This window comes from Papio anubis, chromosome X (assembly GCF_008728515.1).
Source record: "Papio anubis isolate 15944 chromosome X, Panubis1.0, whole genome shotgun sequence".
Taxonomy (NCBI): domain Eukaryota; kingdom Metazoa; phylum Chordata; class Mammalia; order Primates; family Cercopithecidae; genus Papio; species Papio anubis.
This window is the reverse complement of record NC_044996.1, coordinates 114,723,073-114,743,287: the sequence shown is the minus strand read 5'-3', so window position 1 is coordinate 114,743,287 and position 20,215 is coordinate 114,723,073. Positions and strand designations below refer to the sequence as shown.

Below are 20,215 nucleotides of genomic sequence, written 5' to 3'. Positions count from 1 at the left end.
TGAAAAAACTTTTAATGTGGCCTCTCCCAGTAATTTTATGAATAATATGGCAATATATTTCTAAGTGATAACATACCTCAGTAGCTTAGCAACAGACAGAAAGTTGTTCAAGAAGCAAACTGACCAACAGATCGATGTCCACCTATAGGGACAAATCCAAGGGTGTGCTGGAAGGCTCACTTCTTTTCCCCATCCCATGAAAAACTTTTATTAGTGACTTAGACAAAACTATGTTTGTATTAGAAGACCTAGTTTATCGTATTTGTCAGAGTCCCAAAATGGAAACTGAATTCTGTCCATCTGGTTGTGTCATACACAGAATATGCTCAATAAAAACCTTTGATCGTGATAAAATATGTTCTGTCTTGGATTCCTTTTTTTCTTTAGGGTTCTGTAGCTATAGCTGGTGCTGTTATTCGCTGGCTAAGAGACAATCTTGGAATTATAAAGACCTCAGAAGAAATTGGTGAGTGTGTTCTAACAAAAGGTCAGAAAATCTGAAAAATGACACATTTCAGTATTTTATCTCTGCAATCTGTGAATACTTATGCTTTGCCCCAAATGTGATCCATAAATTATATAGATCCCTAGTATGAGTTTGACTTATACAAAAGACTATTTTGTGAAGACTTATAAAACAAGGAATTGTCATAATTAGTGGTGGTTATTAATAAACTGGCAATGTAGGGCATAAAAATTATCCAAGTGTAAAATTGAACACTGGAGATTGCCAGAAGCTGCAGATAGAGAAGTTGAGTTAAATTTATCTGATGAGAAAGAGCTTTAACTCTTAGATTAGAGTGAGCATTAAAACTCTGGTACCTATAATTTAAGTATTAATACGGCTGTTTTCAGTCTATAGATAATTAGTTTGAGCTTCCCTAGTCACTCTTTCATCCGCTTGTTTAACTTTGCCTGAAGGTGAGACAATCAGAAATACATTTCTGATTAGGGACACACTAGAGGCCACTTTTTCATCTCCTAGTCAGCAACCTTAAAAATAGTGGAAATGAGCTAAAATACCTTAAAGAAACGCATCTGGTTCCTTGATTTCTTGAGCTAAGCTACATTTTAGTGGGGGGTATTTAATGTGGGAGAAACTCGTTTTGTTGATCCTAGCATACTACTATAGTTAGCAACATTTTGCTCTACCAATGAATTGGAAACCAAAACCCCTGTCCTAATTTTTCTAATTTTTAAAATAGGTGTGCTTATTTAATAATACACAATATTTGTATGATTTTTGTTTTTTTTTTTTGTTTGTTTTGCTTTGTTTTTAATGATAGAAAAGCTTGCTAAAGAAGTAGGTACTTCTTATGGCTGCTACTTTGTCCCAGCATTTTCGGGGTTATATGCACCTTATTGGGAGCCCAGCGCAAGAGGGTAAGTATTGAAAATGTGGTGTGCTTTTGGGGATCTTTATTTATTTACTACAGTCATTAATAACTAATTAGTTTCTTATCTATTTTCAAATAATTATAATGTGTTGAGAAAACCTTTTATTTTTGGAGAATATAATTTCAGAAACTTTAAGCTCCAAGAAGTTATGAATCAGCTGACAATAACCCCTGCCATATCCATATTCATGTTATCTTTTATCTTCAAGATGTCTGCAAGTTGTATAGTGAAGGGACATCATCATAATGAATATTGGTTCAGTTTTACGATGCCATCATCTCTTCAAATGCATCATAAACTTTTTCATGTGTGAATGCAGAATTGTGAAATATAAGGACTTTCTGAGTTACCTAATGATTATATCCAGTTTTCTCTTCCTGGACACTTCTATCTATCAAATTTGACCTTTTCATATTTGAGATATTTCAAATTGATTGCTTTATACCATTCTAATCTGAAAATCTTTGTGCGTATTTTTAGGATAATCTGTGGACTCACTCAGTTCACCAATAAATGCCATATTGCTTTTGCTGCATTAGAAGCTGTTTGTTTCCAAACTCGAGAGGTAACAAATACGGGTCTGTTTTCTTGTACTTAGTTCACTTTTATCACTCTTAAGTTATATGGTAACACCTGAGCTTTATTCAGTACTGAAAATGTAGTTAATCAAATATTACGGCTACCTAAATACTAATCTAAATATAAGCAGGGTTTTTTTTTCCCTTTTTCCAGCTGTCATTACCTTCTAAGTTCCTGTTCCCTGTCAGGCACTGAGAATTTTATGGTTGTGGGGAGGCTGAGTGGCACACATTAGGCAAAGGAAATAGCACAAACATAGGCATCAAGGCAGAAAAACAGGGTACCAAACAGAGTTGTATAGCTTAGCTGAATATCAAGGTGAATGCAGAGGTGTAGTGAGAGAAAAGGTTGGCTGTGAGCAGATCAAAGAGGGCTTAGAAGACTAGAATAAGAAGTCTCAATTTATTCCATAGGCTCTTGGAAGCCTTGAGAGTTGAGTGGAGGATTGCCATTTTCAGAGATGTTACTATGAAATAGATTTATAACATTAATTGCACTGGTTTATTTAAGATTTTGGATGCCATGAATCGAGACTGTGGAATTCCACTCAGTCATTTGCAGGTAGATGGAGGAATGACCAGCAACAAAATTCTTATGCAGCTACAAGCAGACATTCTGTATATTCCAGTAGGTTAGTAAGTCTTCATTCCTTTAAACTCCTGGAGTAATGTTTCTTGGGAAAAACTAGTTCTTTGGGCATATGTAACCACAAAGATGTTGATGGAACTCTCTCCCCTCAGTGAAGCCCTCGATGCCTGAAACCACTGCACTAGGTGCTGCTATGGCGGCAGGGGCTGCAGAAGGAGTCGGCGTATGGAGTCTCGAACCCGAGGATTTGTCTGCCGTCACAATGGAGCGGTTTGAACCTCAGATTAATGCTGAGGGTACATTTAAATAATGAAATGTTTAGTGATAATACTGTGAAAACGACCTTAGTGCATGGGAGTTTTGTTTTTCTGTTTAGTTAAAAGTTAAGGAACCGGCCGGGCGCGGTGGCTCACGCCTGTAATCCCAGCACTTTGGGAGGCCAAGGTGGGTGGATCACGAGGTCAGGAGATCCAGACCATCCTGGCTAACATGGTGAAACCCCGTCTCTACTAAAAATACGTTAAAAAAAAAAATTAGCGGGGCGTGGTGGCGGGCGCCTGTAGTCCCAGCTACTCGGGAGGCTGAGGCAGGAGAATGGCATGAACCCGGGAGGCAGAGCTTGCAGTGAGCTGAGATCGCGCCACTGCACTCCAGCCTGGGCGACAGAGCGAGACTCCGTCTCAAAAAAAAAAAAAAAAAGTTAAGGAACCAAGTAAAATAGTAAATGTTATCATTGCAGATTCGGGTACTAAGCATATTGGGCTTTACTGAATAAATGTGAATGACAGAAATCGTTGTTTATCAAAAGAACTTCTAAAATCACTTTTTAAAAACCATTTGCTTTTAATGTTTATGGTCCTTTAGTGTAGGATAATAATACTGACACACTGTCGGGTATAGCTAGTTAGAACAGCCTTTTTTAAAGTGAGAAGGAAGATATATCAGCCACTCATCTCTAATGTCTATACCAGATCATCTTTGGTGCCAGTGGTCCAGCTTTGGGACATAATTAGCTGGGTTAAGAGACACTCTGTTAACTTTTAAGCACAGCAGGACTAACCTGATGAAGGCAGCAACAATTTAAGTAAGTGAACATTAGATATCTGATTCACTGTGCTAACTAAGCTAAGCCACAAGCTGTGATCCGCACTTTCACTAAAATATAGTGATGCCGTTCTTAAATTTAAATAAATGTAGAAAAAATAAGGTTTTATATATTAGAATTGGTTTTATAACTTTTTAAAAACCTATGCATAAAATAGCATCAGCTGGGAATGGTGATATGTGCCTATAGTCCCAGCTACCCAGGAGGATCTCTTGGGCCCAAGAGTTCGAGTCCAGCTTAGGTAACATAATGAGACCCCTGTCTCTTAAAAAAAAGAAAGCATCGAAGTGGATTTTAAGATATTGGGAATAAGCTTTCAAATGCATTTTTCTTTGGTTTTCTGGGAGACTATGCCAGTGTTTCTCAATTTTATTCATTCAACATATAAGAAAATGAATTATAATACTAGTAATTTTATAGTCAGAGTATACCATGTACCTTGATTTAGAAATGTATTTCAACATCTGATATTCTGTCATTTTTAACTTTTGCAATACTGGATGAAATATGAAGTTCAAAAAATGTTTCTACTTTTCAAAAAAAAATCAACTTTATAATAAGCAAATAATGTCCAGAGCAGGTATATGGCCTCTAAATGCCAATCTTACTCTTAAAGCAAGGAAGCTCTATGTCAAGACAGCCATCTCCATTCGTAGGAGAGCCATCTTTGCTGGTGTTGAAGGCCTTAGCCTGGGGTTGATCAGTCATGCCCTATTGTCCTCCCTCTCACCAGCCCTCACTCCTCCCCATAAATGAATGGGCGCCTAGATATAAATAGTACATTTTGCCAGCAAACAGTTGTTTATAGCCAACCACAGGCCAGAGACTGTACTGATGTGGGGATATAGAGATGAATAAAGCCTTATCTTCTTACCTTCTTTTGCCCTTCAGAAGATTAAAGTATATTGGGAGCAGTAGACAAAACCATAAAAATTCACTGTGGTAGCTGACATCCTGGGGTATGTGTGAAGAGGGGGCGGGGATAGAAATGGGGCACCAGAAGGCTTTCTGAAGTGAGTGATTCTTGAGCCTTGTCTCCTGGGTGTTGCAGGCCTCAGGTGCTATGGAAAGTCTGGGAGGCTTGAGAGAAAGGTAGCCCCACATGGGGTTCACCACCCTTAGAAGTACAGCATCAAGCTCATTTTTGTTTAGACTTTCTGTTGTGGATTTCCACCTTTAAAAAATCTTGCTTTAAGATGCTGGGATTAGGGGGCATGGGGCTGACTCAGAGGAATGCAATTCAAATCTTATGAGAAACCAGTATTTGTTAAATCCTCTGACTGAAATAAAAACGCCTCCTTCTAGTCTTCCCACATTACAGCATACCCTTTTCCTCATACTCTTTCCCCCAAAAAGAAGAGAAAGCAGATCAAATGGGATTCCCCTTTCTAATTCATTACCACTTGTTTGTGAGTGGCCCAGTCTGCATAGCAGGCAGTCTGTCTACCAGTCTTCCTTTACCCTGCTGAATTTCCCCTATCCTGTTTTTGTTTGTTTGTTTGTTTGCTTGCTTGTTTTTGAGACCGAGTCTTGCTCTGTCACCCAGGCTAGAGTGCAGTGGTATGATCTTGGCTCACTGCAACCTCCGCCTCCCAGGCTCAAATGATTCTCCTACTTTAGCCTCCCGGGTAGCTGGTACTACAGGCAGGGTTTTACCATGGTGCTCAGGCTGGTCTCAAACTCCTGAGCTCAAGCGATCCTCCCTCTTCACCCTCCCAAAATGCTGGGATTACAGGCATGAGCCATCACACCCAGCCTCCCTGTGTCCTGTTTCACTCCAACTTCCAAGCAAGCATCTCTTCCAGTCACTGGCAGTCATCAGCAACCATGTGCTTTCAAATCTGAGTACTGCTAAAGCCCCACTGCAGTTTAATGTGTGCAATAATTTGTGAAGAATGTTGAGTGATCATAAGTATGGTACGTAGAACATCTCAGCAAACTACCTTTCATATGTGTTTTTTCTACCTTCTAATTCTAGAAAGTGAAATTCGTTATTCTACATGGAAGAAAGCTGTGATGAAGTCAATGGGTTGGGTTACAACTCAATCTCCAGAAAGTGGTAAAAATGTTTTTGTTTATTACTGTCACATTTTCTTAGTATGTTAAATAGTTATTTAAGTATCTAGCCATTTACACTTAGCCAGGCTGCTCTGAAGCAAAGCGTTATCGTATGTCCAGAGATTCTAACATTTTGAAAACACTTTAAAGTTCTAAACACAAAATGTAAATTATCAGGTTGATATACATACTTAACTCTATCCTGCCATATCTTTCCTTATTAGTTTATTCTTGGTACTTCAATTGACAACTTAGTCTTCCAAGAGTAAAATTATTTCTAGTTTCTTCTTAATGAAAAAAAAATCAACTAGAGTCTTCATTTTTTTCCCCCTCTCCTCTTACTTTACCTTTTTGGGGGGCTGTCTTTATGACTTGAACCAACTGAAAACTGTATTAATTTCAGAATATATTCTGCTACTTCCTAGGCTGATTCCAAGTACATAATAGGAATTCCTTTGGAATCAGAGAGGAAGAAATATACCAAACATAGTAAATTCGAACTCTTATAAATAGATTGGGAAATGCTCTTAGCAGAAAAAATAGTGGACTATTCTACCTTACGATCACTTAGGAAGGTCAAGAGCTTAAGTAAACCATTTAAACAGCCTTAAGATGCATAGTATTATTTTTTGCTAAATACAAGATGTGGAGCATAATGAATGGAACAATGGCAAATAATTTATTGAAAAATATACTTTTTTTTTTTTTTTTTGAGACAGAGTCTTGCTCTGTCACCCAGGCTAGAGTACAGTGGCACGATCTTGGCCCACTGCAACCTCTGCCTCGTGGGTTTAAATGATTTTCTTGCCTCAGCCTCCCAAGTAGCTGGGGTTATAGGCGCCCACCACCACGCCCAGCTAATTTTTTTGTATTTTTAGTAGAGACGGGGTTTCACCATGTTGGCCAGGCTGGTCTGGAACTCCTGACCTCAAGTGATCCACCTGCCTTGGCTTCCCAAAGTTCTGGGATTACAGGCGTGAGCCACCGCACCTGACTTGAGCATATACTTTAATGGGGAAGAGTTGACAAATGAAATAATACCTGCCTTCCTTCCAACCCCAAAGTTAATGTATCTGTTTTTTAGGAAAGCTTCCAGAACTATCTACTGCCACAGATAACTGTGGTCTGTATTTTCAGTCCCGGATGTTCCTATTTGAAGCTTTTGTTTTTCTCCTAAATAAGCTTAATATCTTTTGTTGTGAGACTCAGCTTCCTTTTCCAAGATGGTGGCAAAGTTTTTCTTGCTAAGACTGTAATTTTGAGAGACCCTTTACAATTAAACTTCTCAATCATAAGTATTTTTCTAGCACAGTGCTAGTTGCTGTGTGAGATAGACGTAAGCCCTGACTTCTTTTCTAGTTGCCCTTAATTATTGCTTGTAAGAAGTGGAGTTACATGATTTCTTTAACTAGCTGGACGTTTTAAAATGGCACTTTAAATGGCATGTTTAAAATGGCATTTTGTTTTGTTTTTTGTGTTTTGAGATGGAGTCTCACTCTGTCGCCCAGGCTGGAGTGCAGTGTTGCGATCTTAGCTCACTGCAACCTCTGCCCTCCAAGTTCAAGCCATTCTCCTGCCTCAGGCTCCCGAATAGCTGGGATTACAGGTGCCTGCCACCACGCCCGGCAATTTTTTTGTATTTTTAGTAGAGATGGGGTTTCACTATCTTGACCAGGCAGGTCTTGAACTCCTGACCTCGTGATCCACCAGCCTTGGCCTTCCAAAGTGCTGGGATTACAGGCGTGAGCCACCGCGCCCGGCCTTAAAATAGCATTTTAATCCTCCTGTCTCCCTCCCTTCAACCCCATGTCTTACACACAGATATACAGTTCTCCTCACTAGCAGTTCAGGATGTAATTTTAACTGCAAAATTCCCACAAAATCAACTGATCATTTTTCCCTTGTTTGTGTACTTGACTATCAATGAATTTAAAATCCTAAAAAAAAGTTGATAAAACAAAAAAAGATATGATTGCTCCAATTTCTGCTATCAGCATTAATGATAAAAGTAGTTTGGTTTGTGAGAGTTTTATATTTTAAAGAACTTTGTTTTTGTTTCAGTTAGGCTGCAGTGGATTTAAGCCAGTTTGAAATTTTTTTGTTTGTTTGTTTGTTGGAGATGGAGTTTCACACTTGTTGCCCAGGCTGGAGTGGTGCAATGGCGCGATCTCCGCTCACCGCAGCCTCTGCCTCCCGGGTTCAAGCAATTCTGCCTCAGCCTCCTGAGTAGCTGGGATTACAGGCATGTGCCACCATGCCCAGCTAATTTTGTATTTTTAGTAGACACTAGATTTCTCCATGTTGGTCAGCCTAGTCTCGACTCCCAACCTCTCAGGTGGTCCACCCACCTCGGCCTCCCAAAGTGCTAGGATTACAGGCATGAGCCACCGCACCCGGCCTGAAAATGTTTTTTGAATAGATTTATGAAAAACACTCTAATATGTAATATTTTGGGGGTCTCTAAGCTGTGTAATAAACTTGGAATAGTAATCATCAGTTAATAAAATGCTAGTTGTATTCCTTTAAGCAATCTAAGCTATATAACTATATAATTTATATGATAACAGCAATGCAGATAGAATCCTATTTTAATAAACTTGAAAGGATATTAGAACTGCTACCTGTATCTTTACCTATGGGAAGAATATGAGGCTTGCTTAAGTTTCAAAGCAGTTTGCCAATTTTGAAGCAATCATATTTATTTTCTTGTTTGTGACTACATTTGAATGCTTTGTAAACACTTTTTAACATACTTTTAATATGTGTTTAAAATGTATTGTCAGGTGCATTTTGTTACATACCAAATTCTATTAAAAAAATAACACTGGCCGGGCGTGGTGGCTCACGCCTGTAATCCCAGCACTTTGGGAGACTGAGGCGGGTGGATCACGAGGTCAGGAGATTGAGACCATCCTGGCTAACACGGCGAAACTCCTTCTCTACTAAAAATACAAAAATAAATTAGCCGGGCGTGGTGGCGGATGCCTGTAGTCCCAGCTATTCCGGAGGCTGAAGCAGGAGAATGGCGTGAACCCGGGAGGCGGAGCTTGCAATGAGCCGAGATCCCGCCACTGCACTCCAGTCTGGATGACAGAGCGAGACTCCGTCTCAAAAAAAAAATAAATAAATAAAAATTAAAATTGAACTAATATTTTAGCGAAAAATAGGGTTTTAAGTTCATCTTAGAACACTAATATAACTCTTCTCTCATAGCCAAAAGACCTATAATTTGAACTTGGGTGGAATTAAATAGATCATTTAGTATATTTGGGGGAAGAATCAAGAAAGCTAAAATTAACAGCCTCCCAAAAAGTTATCCATAGGCTCTCTCTGGCTTTGCCAGCGGAAGGCTAATGTTGGTCTATATGTATTATGTTCTTGGCTGTGTGGCATGCTATCTGTATTGTTTGTTAACTGTCATAAGCCTTCAATATTGATTATATTTTTGATTTGAAGTAATAACTCTTTGCTAGCTTTTATGAATATACTATTTTTATAGCTTATTTTGTTTTGCTATCTTGTGATTCTTAACACAAATATTGTAATTATGTGTCTCTCTTTTGGTTTGCTTGACTGGAATTCTCTTCTGCTTGGATGACCACAGGTGACCCTAGTATCTTCTGTAGTCTGCCCTTGGGCTTTTTTATAGTGAGTAGCATGGTAATGTTAATCGGAGCAAGGTACATCTCAGGTTAGTTACTCTTTAAATTAGACAACTCTATTTAGTTAGCTTTAATGTTTTCGTGTATAACTTAACAGAAATTTTTCAGTGTTTTTCATTCTTTCTGTGTCTAGGAAGCTGGAAACTCAATTAAAGGTCTAATTAGTTAGACCAATTAATCTTTGGGGGCAGTTAGAAGTAAGAACTGTGACTCTGCTTAACCTATTTACATTTTTAATGTGATGATTTATTTAAGAGGGACTACATTCTGCTGTGAGCTGCAGCAATAAGCAAAAGTGAAAATACTAATATTTAAATAAAAGGACTTTCAGACTGCTGAAAGTTAAAGTATAGTTTTGACATTAATTAAATTGTCTTTCAAATGTATACAAATTATTTTTCATACTCCTGAAAATTTGCTAAGCAAGTCTTAACTTTTCAATTCTGGCAAGAGTTTCAGCCAGAGCATGTCAGCAGAGTTCCTGTAAAACCCTAAAACCAGGGAAGATTTATAGTCACTTTTGTTTTAGTTAAAAGAATGTATTTTGTGAACTGAAGTTTTAAAAATGATTGCTTAAATAAAGGGGTTGAAATGAAAATAGAATTATTTTTCCACATTAATTTCTACTGAATAATCTTTTTAAAATAAAAGTAAAATGGCTCAGCATGTTATGAAATATATTGCATAATCTTATTAATTTATAATAGCCATTTTTGGAAGCTGCTCTTGATGATAGCTCAATTTTTCTTAAAATTACTGGCTTAAATGGAAATGATGCTTCTTATTCTGTATGTTCCCATGAAAGTGAAACTTAAAAAAAAAATCTTCATGGTTAGGGAGAGTTAAATTCTCTCTCAATTAATAAGATAATGGCCTGAGCTTAAGATGTAAAATTTAAACTTTAGTGATATGAGAGGGAACATCTGTTTGTCGAGATCTGACAAACATTTATTTAGCTTGTCATTATCATTTTAGTGCTATACATAAATGTAGAACGAAAATTATTTACAGAAAATTATTTGCAGAACATTAGGTTATCTTTTAATGAGAAAATTTGGGTTACTTGCATGAGAATTTAAAACTAGATTATATTACTTTTTCCATATTCTGAATATTCATGCATATTCAGAATAAATTTGTTCAAATTGTCTGCTTCTGTACTAACAATACCTTAATTTGGTATCAGTAACAGAAGAAAAAACTATGGAATGCTACAGTAAATACTGCGTTTCCAAAAACACAACCACTAGTCCAAATAGTTAGTTTTTCTTTGAATTACCTTACAAAAGGCCTCTGTATACATAAATCTATATGGAATCTGTTCTTTCTGCTTCTCAGGAATGTTTGGTGGAACATTCCCATGAGAACTGTAATTTAAATCTATAAAGAAATGTACACATTGTTTTAGAAAAAGTTCTGTTACTTTTCATTATCCTGAGTATTTTGGGCTGCATAACAATGGTCTGGAAAAGTAAAGAAAAGAAACATTGCAGCTGAAAGTTTTGATTTGTTTGTTTGTTTGTTTCCCCCTTGGTATCATGACAGCATGAAAAGGCCTTGTCTCTATGAAAATTGAGACATGTGGCATCTCTCTAAGCTAAGAGATGTGCTACGTGTCTAGATTCTTAGGCTTCTAAAATGCACGTGGTCACTATATTTAGGTTCTCTCTTTGATGACATACCCTGCAATTTGAGAGGGCTGGAAATTGTTTGCCTTGGTAAACAATTAGCAACAGTGGCAATATTTGCTAATTTTGGAATTAGCCCTGTTTGTCGCATTTTAATTGTGAGGCATGATTTAGAAATCATATGGACTTTCTAGTTTAATAAATGATTGAATCGTCTTCATTGCTTTAACTCCTGCATTGTATGCATGTATTATTGACATATGTGGTTTTTGTTCCCCATTTCAGGTATTCCATAAAACTTACCAACTCATGGAGTCCCAAGATGTGAGCTTTTTACATAATGAAAGAACCCAGCAATTCTGTCTCTTAATGCGATGACACTATTCATAGACTTTGATTTTATTTATAAGCCACTTGCTGCATGACCCTCCGAGTAGACCTGTGGCTTAAAATAAAGAAAATGCAGCAAAAAGAATGCTATAGAAATATTTGGTGGTTTTTTTTTTTTTTTTTTTTTTTTTTTTTTTTTTTTAACATCCACAGTTAAGGTTGGACCAGCTACCTTTGGGGCTGACCCCCTCCATTGCCATAACATCCTGCTGCATTGCCTCTAAGATGTAGGAAGAATTTGGATCCTCACCATTGGAATCTTCCATCAAACATATTCAAACACTATTGGACCAGGATTTGAGTCTCTGCATGACATATACTTGATTAAAAGGTTATTACTAACCTGTTACAAATGAACAGCTCTTTGATTTTAACGGACACCCCAAAAGTCTTCTTGTCTACATAGTAGAAGACGGCAACACCTTCACTGAATGTTTGAATAGAAACTTCTACTAAATTATTAAAATAGACATTTAGTGTTCTCACAGCTTAGATATTTTTCTGAAAAGTATTTGCCAAAACTGAAATCCTTCAGATATTTTCCTTTGTCCCACTAGTTATGATGACTTTCTGTCTGGATCTTACAGGGAAGGATACTTTCTTTTTTCTTCCATCTTTCCTTTTTATATTTTTTACTTTGTCATACCTGCCTGTATATTTTATACACTGAGGGTAGCCCATTTATAAATTAAGAGCACATTAAATTCAGAAGGTTCTAACAGGGCTGGTCTTAAGTGAACCACTATGTATATAAATATGTTAGAAAACAGCTGTATACATTTTTGGGCAACGGTTATGCATAATATTTACCAGGAGAATTTTTTTCTTAAAGAGCCAACATTTAAAATTTATGTTTTATGTCAATAAAAGAAAATATACTTTATTGTGACTTCAACTATATTTCTTATCCCTTACATTTTTATTTGTCTTAGCTTAAAAAAAGAAGAAACTGTGGAATACTACAGTAAATACTGTTTTCAAACACAAGCAATAATTCAAATAGTTATTTTTCTTTCGAATTAATTTTAGACATATTTGGGATCCTATTGAGGGGATAAGAGGATGTCAAAAAAAGTTAAATACCTAAGTAGAAAAAAATATAGAAATAAAGCCAATAATCTCTTTCAGTTCAAATGTTAGCAATTGTTAATAAGAAATTGCTATCTGGGATGACGGAATTATCTCTGCTTAGTATCTTATTGTAACTGAAAAAAGGTTTATCATTACAAATGCCTTCCAATGAAACCAAGAATTTCTCAAAACATTTAATGTCACATAAGAAGTTACCTAATCTAGCTTCTTAATGTCAATTTTTAAAAAATCTTAAAATTACTTAGTTTTGTAGTAAACAGTGAAGAAAAGATTGCCTCCTAATTATTTTTTTCAATTAGTGCTGAATGGGAAAACATTTATATCTTACTATAAAAGGTTCTGTTTTGTTTGGAATTGATGGTAGCTTTATTTACTGTTCTGATTGTGCTGTTTCTAAATTATTGAATCTGCTAGGTTTCATTGATGCAGCCACCACTTAAGTGACATAAATATTATAGAGAGGTACTGTGAAATGATCACTTTGTGGCAGGGGTACTTTTAAACAATGTTTCTACAAAAGTAGGTTGAGTTCATTGTAAATAATTGTGAAAACCACTGTTCAAATAATTTTAAGATTACATTAATTTTTCTATAAATTGTAGATTTATAAATGTTTGAAATTGTACACATTGATATTTAATGACAAATTTACTTAAAATAAATTGACCCCTCATTCTTACTTGCACTTCTCATTTACAGACTAGAACTTAGATGAAAGTTAAATTAAGAAAGATGTTTCAGGAAATGTGAAACTTGGCTGTTAGCACTTGATAGGGCACACTCTGAAGAGTTAACCAACAGCCGAAGAAGTAATTTCTGTAATGATGAACACCTTAATCATTCTGTTAGAACAGACTACACTGTCCCATCTCAGCATTTGCAGAAAATACGTTGGTAAGGTCAGCAGCCATTATCAATAGGGCCTTGCGTGGCTAACCTTGACCACCATTCTTCTCTCAATCTGATAGGCAACACCTCAATCCTTTGTTCTCCAACTAATCAGTAAAATAAGTAATGCATCTCTGCTTCTGTAATGATATCTTAGAATTTTTAGTATGTTTCTTTTGAAATGCCCAAAGCCCAATTCTTTGGGATATCTTTTGGGTATCTGGTATCATGTGGGAGTGAAGAATGAAAGTTTTTGGAGAAACCAACAAATGAAAGCTGTGATAGCACAGAAGCTAACGGCGTTGACAGTGGAGTAGGTAGTATTTACTCTGTAGTGTTTACAACATAGTAGATAGAAGTACAAAATTTTTTTTAACTGTAACTCTTTCATAGCTTGTTTTATCTAGTAATATTTAAATAATGACGTTTCCTTGATCCTTTGCTTTTGCAACCTAACAACTTTAATAATAAGTTCACATAATAAACAATGAGTAGAAAATTGAGTGACTTTGTAAACCAATCTGATTTCTACTTTGTGTGTACTTTATAGGTACATATCTTCATTTTGGCCTTATCATTAAATATACATTGTGCCAAGTATCATAGACAAAAAAAAACCTCTCACAGGTATTTCCTGAGATTGCCCCATCATCAAATTTAATGAAAATGACCCATTAAATTAAATTTGAGGACCATAAAGATAAATATTCTGAGAAGGAGAAGTTAGGTTAAAAACAAGTTTCTCAACTAGGCCAATATCTTTAATTGCCAGTTTTCATTCAATTTCAAATAACTAGTTCTACCTGACAGTGTAACAGTTGAGAGGATGACAATATTTTATTTTAAAAAGCAGCTTCAGGCCGCTTTCAATTTTCCTGTTTAGTATTAAGTAGTTTCTTTTATTCCTTATTATTGAACTTGATAATATCTATCTCATAGATTTCTTATTATTGTATGACTAGTTTACAAGTGGATTTCATAAATATCAAATCATTTAATCACCAAAATATCCATCAAAGAGAAGCTTGTTAAATAAATTCTGGTACAGCCATACAGAGAAAATGTGTAGCTTTAGAAAAGGATGAGGATACTCTCTAGAAAGATATGGTATTCACGGTAAGTGAAAAAGCAAGGTGCGGAGCAGCATGTAACTGTACTACCCTTCTATTAGAGAGAGAGAGAGAGACAGAGAAACTAGAATGTTTGCCTATGCCGGAAGGACAGAAAAGCTGTTAATAGTGCTTATCCACTGGGACAGAAAGGGGTGATAATTAGGCACTTGGGAGAAAGGGGTGGGAAAAAATTTCACTATACATATGTGTGTGTGTGTGTGTGTGTGTGTGTATGTATATGTGTGTGTGTGTGGATATATACACATTTTTTTTTTGAAACGGAGTCCCACTCTTGCCCAGGCTGGAGTGCAGTGGCATGATCTGGGCTCACCATAACCTCCGCCTCCAAGGTTCAAGCAATTCTCCTGCCGCAAGCCTCCCGAGTAGCTGGGACTACAGGTACATGCCACCACGCCCAGCTAATTTTTGTATTTTTGGTAGAGATGGGGGTCTCACCATATTGGCCAGATGGGTCTTGAACTCCTGACCTCGCGATCCACCCCCCCCTTGGCCTTCCAAAGTGCTGGGATGACAGGCGTGATGCCACTGTGTCCGCCTGTCCACTTTATTTCTTTGATAAAACTGCTTGGAAATGAGAATGTTACTCCTCTTATAAAAATTGTAAAATGAAAGGTTAGAAAGGAGAAAGTCACCCATAGTCCTAAAATGATCCCTGTGGTTATTTTGATTTTCCCCCAGACTTTAAGGGAATATTTCATAGAACTTGAGCGTTCATAAACTATATAAAAATTTTAACATGCAAAATAATCAGGGCTGTCATGTATGTAGACACAGGTAAACTAAAAGTATAGAACAGGCATAGAGATGATGAATACCAAGTTTAGTGGTGATTACCTCTGAAAGAGGTGGATGGGGTCAGGGAAGGGGACTTTGCTGAAACCTGGAAAGTTGTGTTTGTAAAAAAAATTAAGAGTTAAAACAAATATAGCAATACCTTAAGATTTGGCACTGCTTAGTGGTGGGTACACATGTCTTTATTATATCCTCTACATTTCTGTATGCTCCATATATTTCATAATAAAAAGATAAAGTGTGTTTCTCCTGATTGTGTGGATCTAAATCCATCACTTACTGTCTGTCTATCAGTGTAGTTTTGTTAGTACTGACAGCCTTCCCAATTAGAAGGGTTGAAATTTTATTGATCTTATCTTTTGGCAGAATTATTTCAAGCACCTCCTATGAAGCATCAATATACAGAAGAAATAATGTGTATTAGAAATTACATCCTGGCTGGGCGTGGTGGCTCACGCCTGTAATCCCAGCACTTTGGGAGGCTAAGGTGGGCGGATCAGTTGAGATCAGGTGTTTGAAACCAGCCTGGCCAACATGGTGAAACCCATCTCTAATAAAAATACAAGAATTAGCTGGGTGTGGTGGCACACGCCTGTAATCCTAGCTACTTGGGAGGCTGAGGCAGAAGAATCGCTTGAACCTGGTAGGTGGAGGCTGCAGTGAGCCAAGATGGTGCCACTGCACTCCAGCCTAGATGACAGGGCAAGACTCCATCTCTAACAACAACAACAAAACACACAAACAAAAAAAAGAAATTACATCCTTACTTAGCCATTCACTTGTTATGAACAAAATTTAGAAGACTCAAAAAAGAAATGCCCATTTGTTTTCTATATAGTACCTTCCATGAATTTTAATAGATAACTGCATGGCTGTAAGACCATCATATTTGTAATTACGTGTTAAGGCTAGAAAGTTTCTAGACAGAAAAGTCTTGACTCTACATTTAAGTTTAGTGTCCAAGGGAAAATAATTGTTATCATCATATTAGATTTTAAGTTACGTACGAGACCTGTTTTATTGTATTCCGTGTTCTAATTCATTACAGTCCAAAGAAAGCACTAAATAATAAAATGGAATGACATTTGTTTCCTTTCGAATATGTGTTTAAAAGACCACAAAAACGTGGTTAAAACAAAACGGTAGGGTGATCATGGAAGTGATTAAAACCTGCTATTGAAGGGAAAACTTGACTCTAAAATAGAACAATTCTCTAATTTCACCTATGCTGGGTTTCTCCCCAATTATGGTTTGATATTTTAATTCTCCTTGCCCACTCAGGGAGATGTTACTGGTAGTTAGTTGCATTATATAATCGATTTTAAAGGAAGAGACATAACTAATGACTAAAACTAAGTTATTAGGATTCTTCCATGGCTTTTCAATGTTATCTATGTCTCCATCCCACAGGTTCAGTTAATTCTCTAATTCTATATGTTAAATAAATGTGTATCCTGCAAGGATATACACTCACCCCCAACACAGACACACACACACACACACACACACACACACACACACACAGAGTACTTTTTTTTTTTTTTTCTTTTGAGACGGAGTCTCGTTCTGTCGCCCAGGCTGGAGTGCAGTGTTGCAATCTCAGCTCACTGCACTCCACCTCCCGGGTTCACACGATTCTCCTGTCTCAGCCTCCGGAGTAGCTGGGACTGCAGGCACATGCCGCCATGCCTGGTATTTTTGTATTTTTAGTACAGACACGGTTTCACTATGTTGGCCAGGCTTGTCTCGAACTCCTGACCTCGTGATCCGTCCGCCTCAGCCTCCCAAAGTGCTGGGATTACAGGTGTGAGCTACTGCGCCCAGCCAGAGTGCATATTTTTGTTCAGGATAATCAGAAATGAGTATAAGAGAGATTGTTAATGTTTTATATTAAGCAGGTTCATTTAGAATAAACAAAACCAGAGCTATTATCTTCTATGGATTAAGACTGGAATAATAAAAATTATTGGAAGGAGATTTTTTTGTCAGGTCTCCCATGTATACAGGTGTTCATCAGAGACACCATGTTCCCCTTGTCTCCCTCTCAGAGAGAGACACCCATAGATGGCAGGCGTGGGCAGGGCCATGCCTGTCATACACAGGGCTTCGTATATGCTGAAGCCTGCAGCTGGTTATTACTGTCTCCTAGTTAGCTCCAATAACTGTGTTTGGCTAATTGAATTGCACTCCCTGCTAGCCACCTGAGTCTCCCCAAAAGAAGACTGCCCTTCAAAACTAAGGAAAGAAAATCTTCACACCATTATCCAGCCCCAGATTCTTGGCTTGAGCCAAGTACCTATGTAGCTCAAGCCAAGGATTTTTGTGCCCAACTCGAAGAACTGGTGAAGCTACAAGTGTTAACATAGATTTCTTACATTTAAATCATAGTGGACAGGACTTCAATGGTTGTGGTTTTATTATTAAGTTGTATTTTAGACACCATAATGCCAATATTAAGTGATTTTAATGTGAACAGATGCTGAACCATTTCTACTGAAATGTCTCAGATATCCAATCAAAATTTATTAAGGAATTGTACCATACAAGATTCCCCTGTTTTTCAACCAGAGAATCAGAAGCTTAGGGAAAAAAAAATTCCCTTATTTTCCAAATCCATCACTTGTAGTCTAAACTATTTTAAGTTTTATTTATTTTCTTGAGATGGGGTGTTGCTCTATTGCCCAGGCTAGAGTGTAGTGGCACAATCACGGTTCACTGCAGCCTCGACCTCCCAGACTCAAGCCATCCTCCAGGATTAGCCTCCTGAGTAGCTGGGACCACAGGCATGCACCACCACACCCAGCTAATTTAAAAAAAAAAATTTGGGGAGATGTGGGCTCACTATATTGCCAAGGCTGGCCTTGAACTCCTGGGTTCAAGAGATCCTCCCACCTCGGCCTCCCAAAATGCTGGGACTACAGGTGTGAGCCACCACACTCAGCCTAAACTCTTTTATCAGCTTGCTAAAGGCCATGTAAATAGAATAGGCTCTAGTGACCCAGTCAGTCACCTTTTGAAAAGCTGGTCTCTTGTAAGAAACAAATTCGGCCGCTAGGTGGCGCTGCTTTCCACAGTTGGGCTTCTCTGTCTCAGTCTATCAGCAGAAGTTGCTACTGTACTTGTTTTTAGTAATCATAGTAAAGTGAAAGCATTGTAGTGACCGTGGGAGATGTACAGAATGCTTTCATGCTAGGATCGTAAAAACCAGAGGATTAACTGAATCCAACAATCCGTTTACGCTCTTGCATCTTTGATTTTCCTTAGACTTTCAGCTCATCATAAAAGTAAGGTTTATAGACATTTCTCTTTATAATTTAACACTTACTACTTGAATATCTCCGCTAATTACACATATACTCTGCTAAATTTATTTAATCACAAATATAATCTTAGTTATACCCTGTTCTATTAAAGCGTTTTTTAATAAAAACATTTCTGTTTATGCTTGAGTCTTGGAATGACATACTAGAATCAACCAATTCCAAGGCAAAATTGTTCCTTCATTATTTTCCCAGTATGAACCAACTTTTTTTTACTCTTTTTTTTTTTTTTTTTTTTTGCTTTTGCCTTTCACCGAATGATTCTAGAGAGGTATACAGAAAAAAAATCTCTTTTTATATAACAATCTATAAACATGGCCAAATCAAGACAAAATCATGTTAATTGTCCTGTATGTTGATAGCATCATTATTGCATCAATACCAGGCAAATCTGTAACTATTATCATTGTCATTAGCTTTTTACATGTTGAGCTTTACGAAGTTGTTAAGAAAGTATTCTTTATTACCACAATCCATCAGCATTTTGATCATATGTTGGAAGTGCCATAGCATCCAAGTATAATAAAACTGCCAGGCACGTGGCTCACACTTGTAACCTCAACACTTTGGAGGCTGAGGTGGGAGGATTACTTGAGGCCAGGAGTTTGAGACCAGCCTGGACAACACAGTGAGACCCCATCTCTACACAAAAATAATCTTAAAAAGAAAAATTGGCCAGGCATGGTGGTACATGCCGGTGGTCCTAGCTAACATTCCACATACAGTTTTAAGACACAAAGTATATACTTCTTTAAAAAAACCACAATAGATTCATATCAACAATAATAAGCTACATATAGGATTAAATTTATTTAATCACAAAATTTCTTTAATCTTTAAGCCAATAATTTTTTTTTTTTTTTTTTTTTTTTTTGAGACAGGATCTTACTCTGTCACCCAGGCTGGAGAGCAGTGGCGTGATCATGGCTCACTGCAGCCTTGACCTTCCTGGGCTCAGGTGATCCTCCCAGCTCAGCCTCCCCAGTACGAGCACCTGGGACTCATACTTGCACCTGCACCCAGCTAATTTTTGTGTTTTTTGTAGAGACAGGGTTTTGCCATGTTTCCCAAGCTGGTCTCAAACTCCTGGGCTCAAGAGATCCTCCCACCTTGGCCTACCAAAGTGTTGGGATTACAGGCATGATCTACCATCCCCAGCCTAAACCAGCAATTTTAACACCGTAATCTGTTGGGCATCTTTTGGATAAGGTTTATTTCAAATTGAATTGTTTTATTTAAAATAAGAAATTTTTAAAAATTTAATATATTACTCTAAAAACCAAACTATTTTGGAACTCAGTAATCCAAATGTAAAAGAAGTAAAGGCATTTTGCTTTGCATTGTACTATTAGTGAGAATTGAGTTGTAGATTTATAGATGCTATAATTATACAACAATGAATGTACAGGCAAGGAAAGTAGGCATATAAATTGTCTTGCTCACAAAACTATTTTTGGAGCTAACTCTCTTATAGAAAATCATCAAAAAGGGTTTTATCCAAAATGTTTCAGTAGGATGTTAACTTGAAATAAAGTGAATGGCCTTAGGGTTATGCTATTCCTTCTCCTCTCAGGTTTCTAGG

General features: G+C 37.2%; 1 protein-coding gene across 18 annotated transcripts in view; it reads left to right on the top strand.

Annotated features, from left to right (window-relative positions):
* The window catches only part of GK (glycerol kinase), a 78,681-nt gene extending 65,502 nt beyond the window's left edge, over nt 1–13,179 (top strand). For 12 of the 18 annotated variants that reach the window (XM_031660448.1, XM_021933063.2, XM_021933059.2 and 9 more), the window contains 8 exons: nt 388–466; nt 1,287–1,383; nt 1,879–1,963; nt 2,488–2,608; nt 2,718–2,861; nt 5,649–5,729; nt 9,333–9,419; nt 11,304–13,179. In XM_031660448.1, coding sequence (XP_031516308.1) covers nt 388–466; nt 1,287–1,383; nt 1,879–1,963; nt 2,488–2,608; nt 2,718–2,861; nt 5,649–5,729; nt 9,333–9,419; nt 11,304–11,314 — 705 coding nt within the window. In that variant the 3' untranslated portion in view covers nt 11,315–13,179. Of the gene's footprint in view, nt 1–387; nt 467–1,286; nt 1,384–1,878; nt 1,964–2,487; nt 2,609–2,717; nt 2,862–5,648; nt 5,730–9,332; nt 9,425–11,303 lie in introns of those variants that run through there. The other 6 variants (XM_021933060.2, XM_021933055.2, XM_021933061.2 and 3 more) reach the window with 4 other exon arrangements.
* The last annotated feature ends 7,036 nt before the right edge of the window (nt 13,180–20,215 follow it).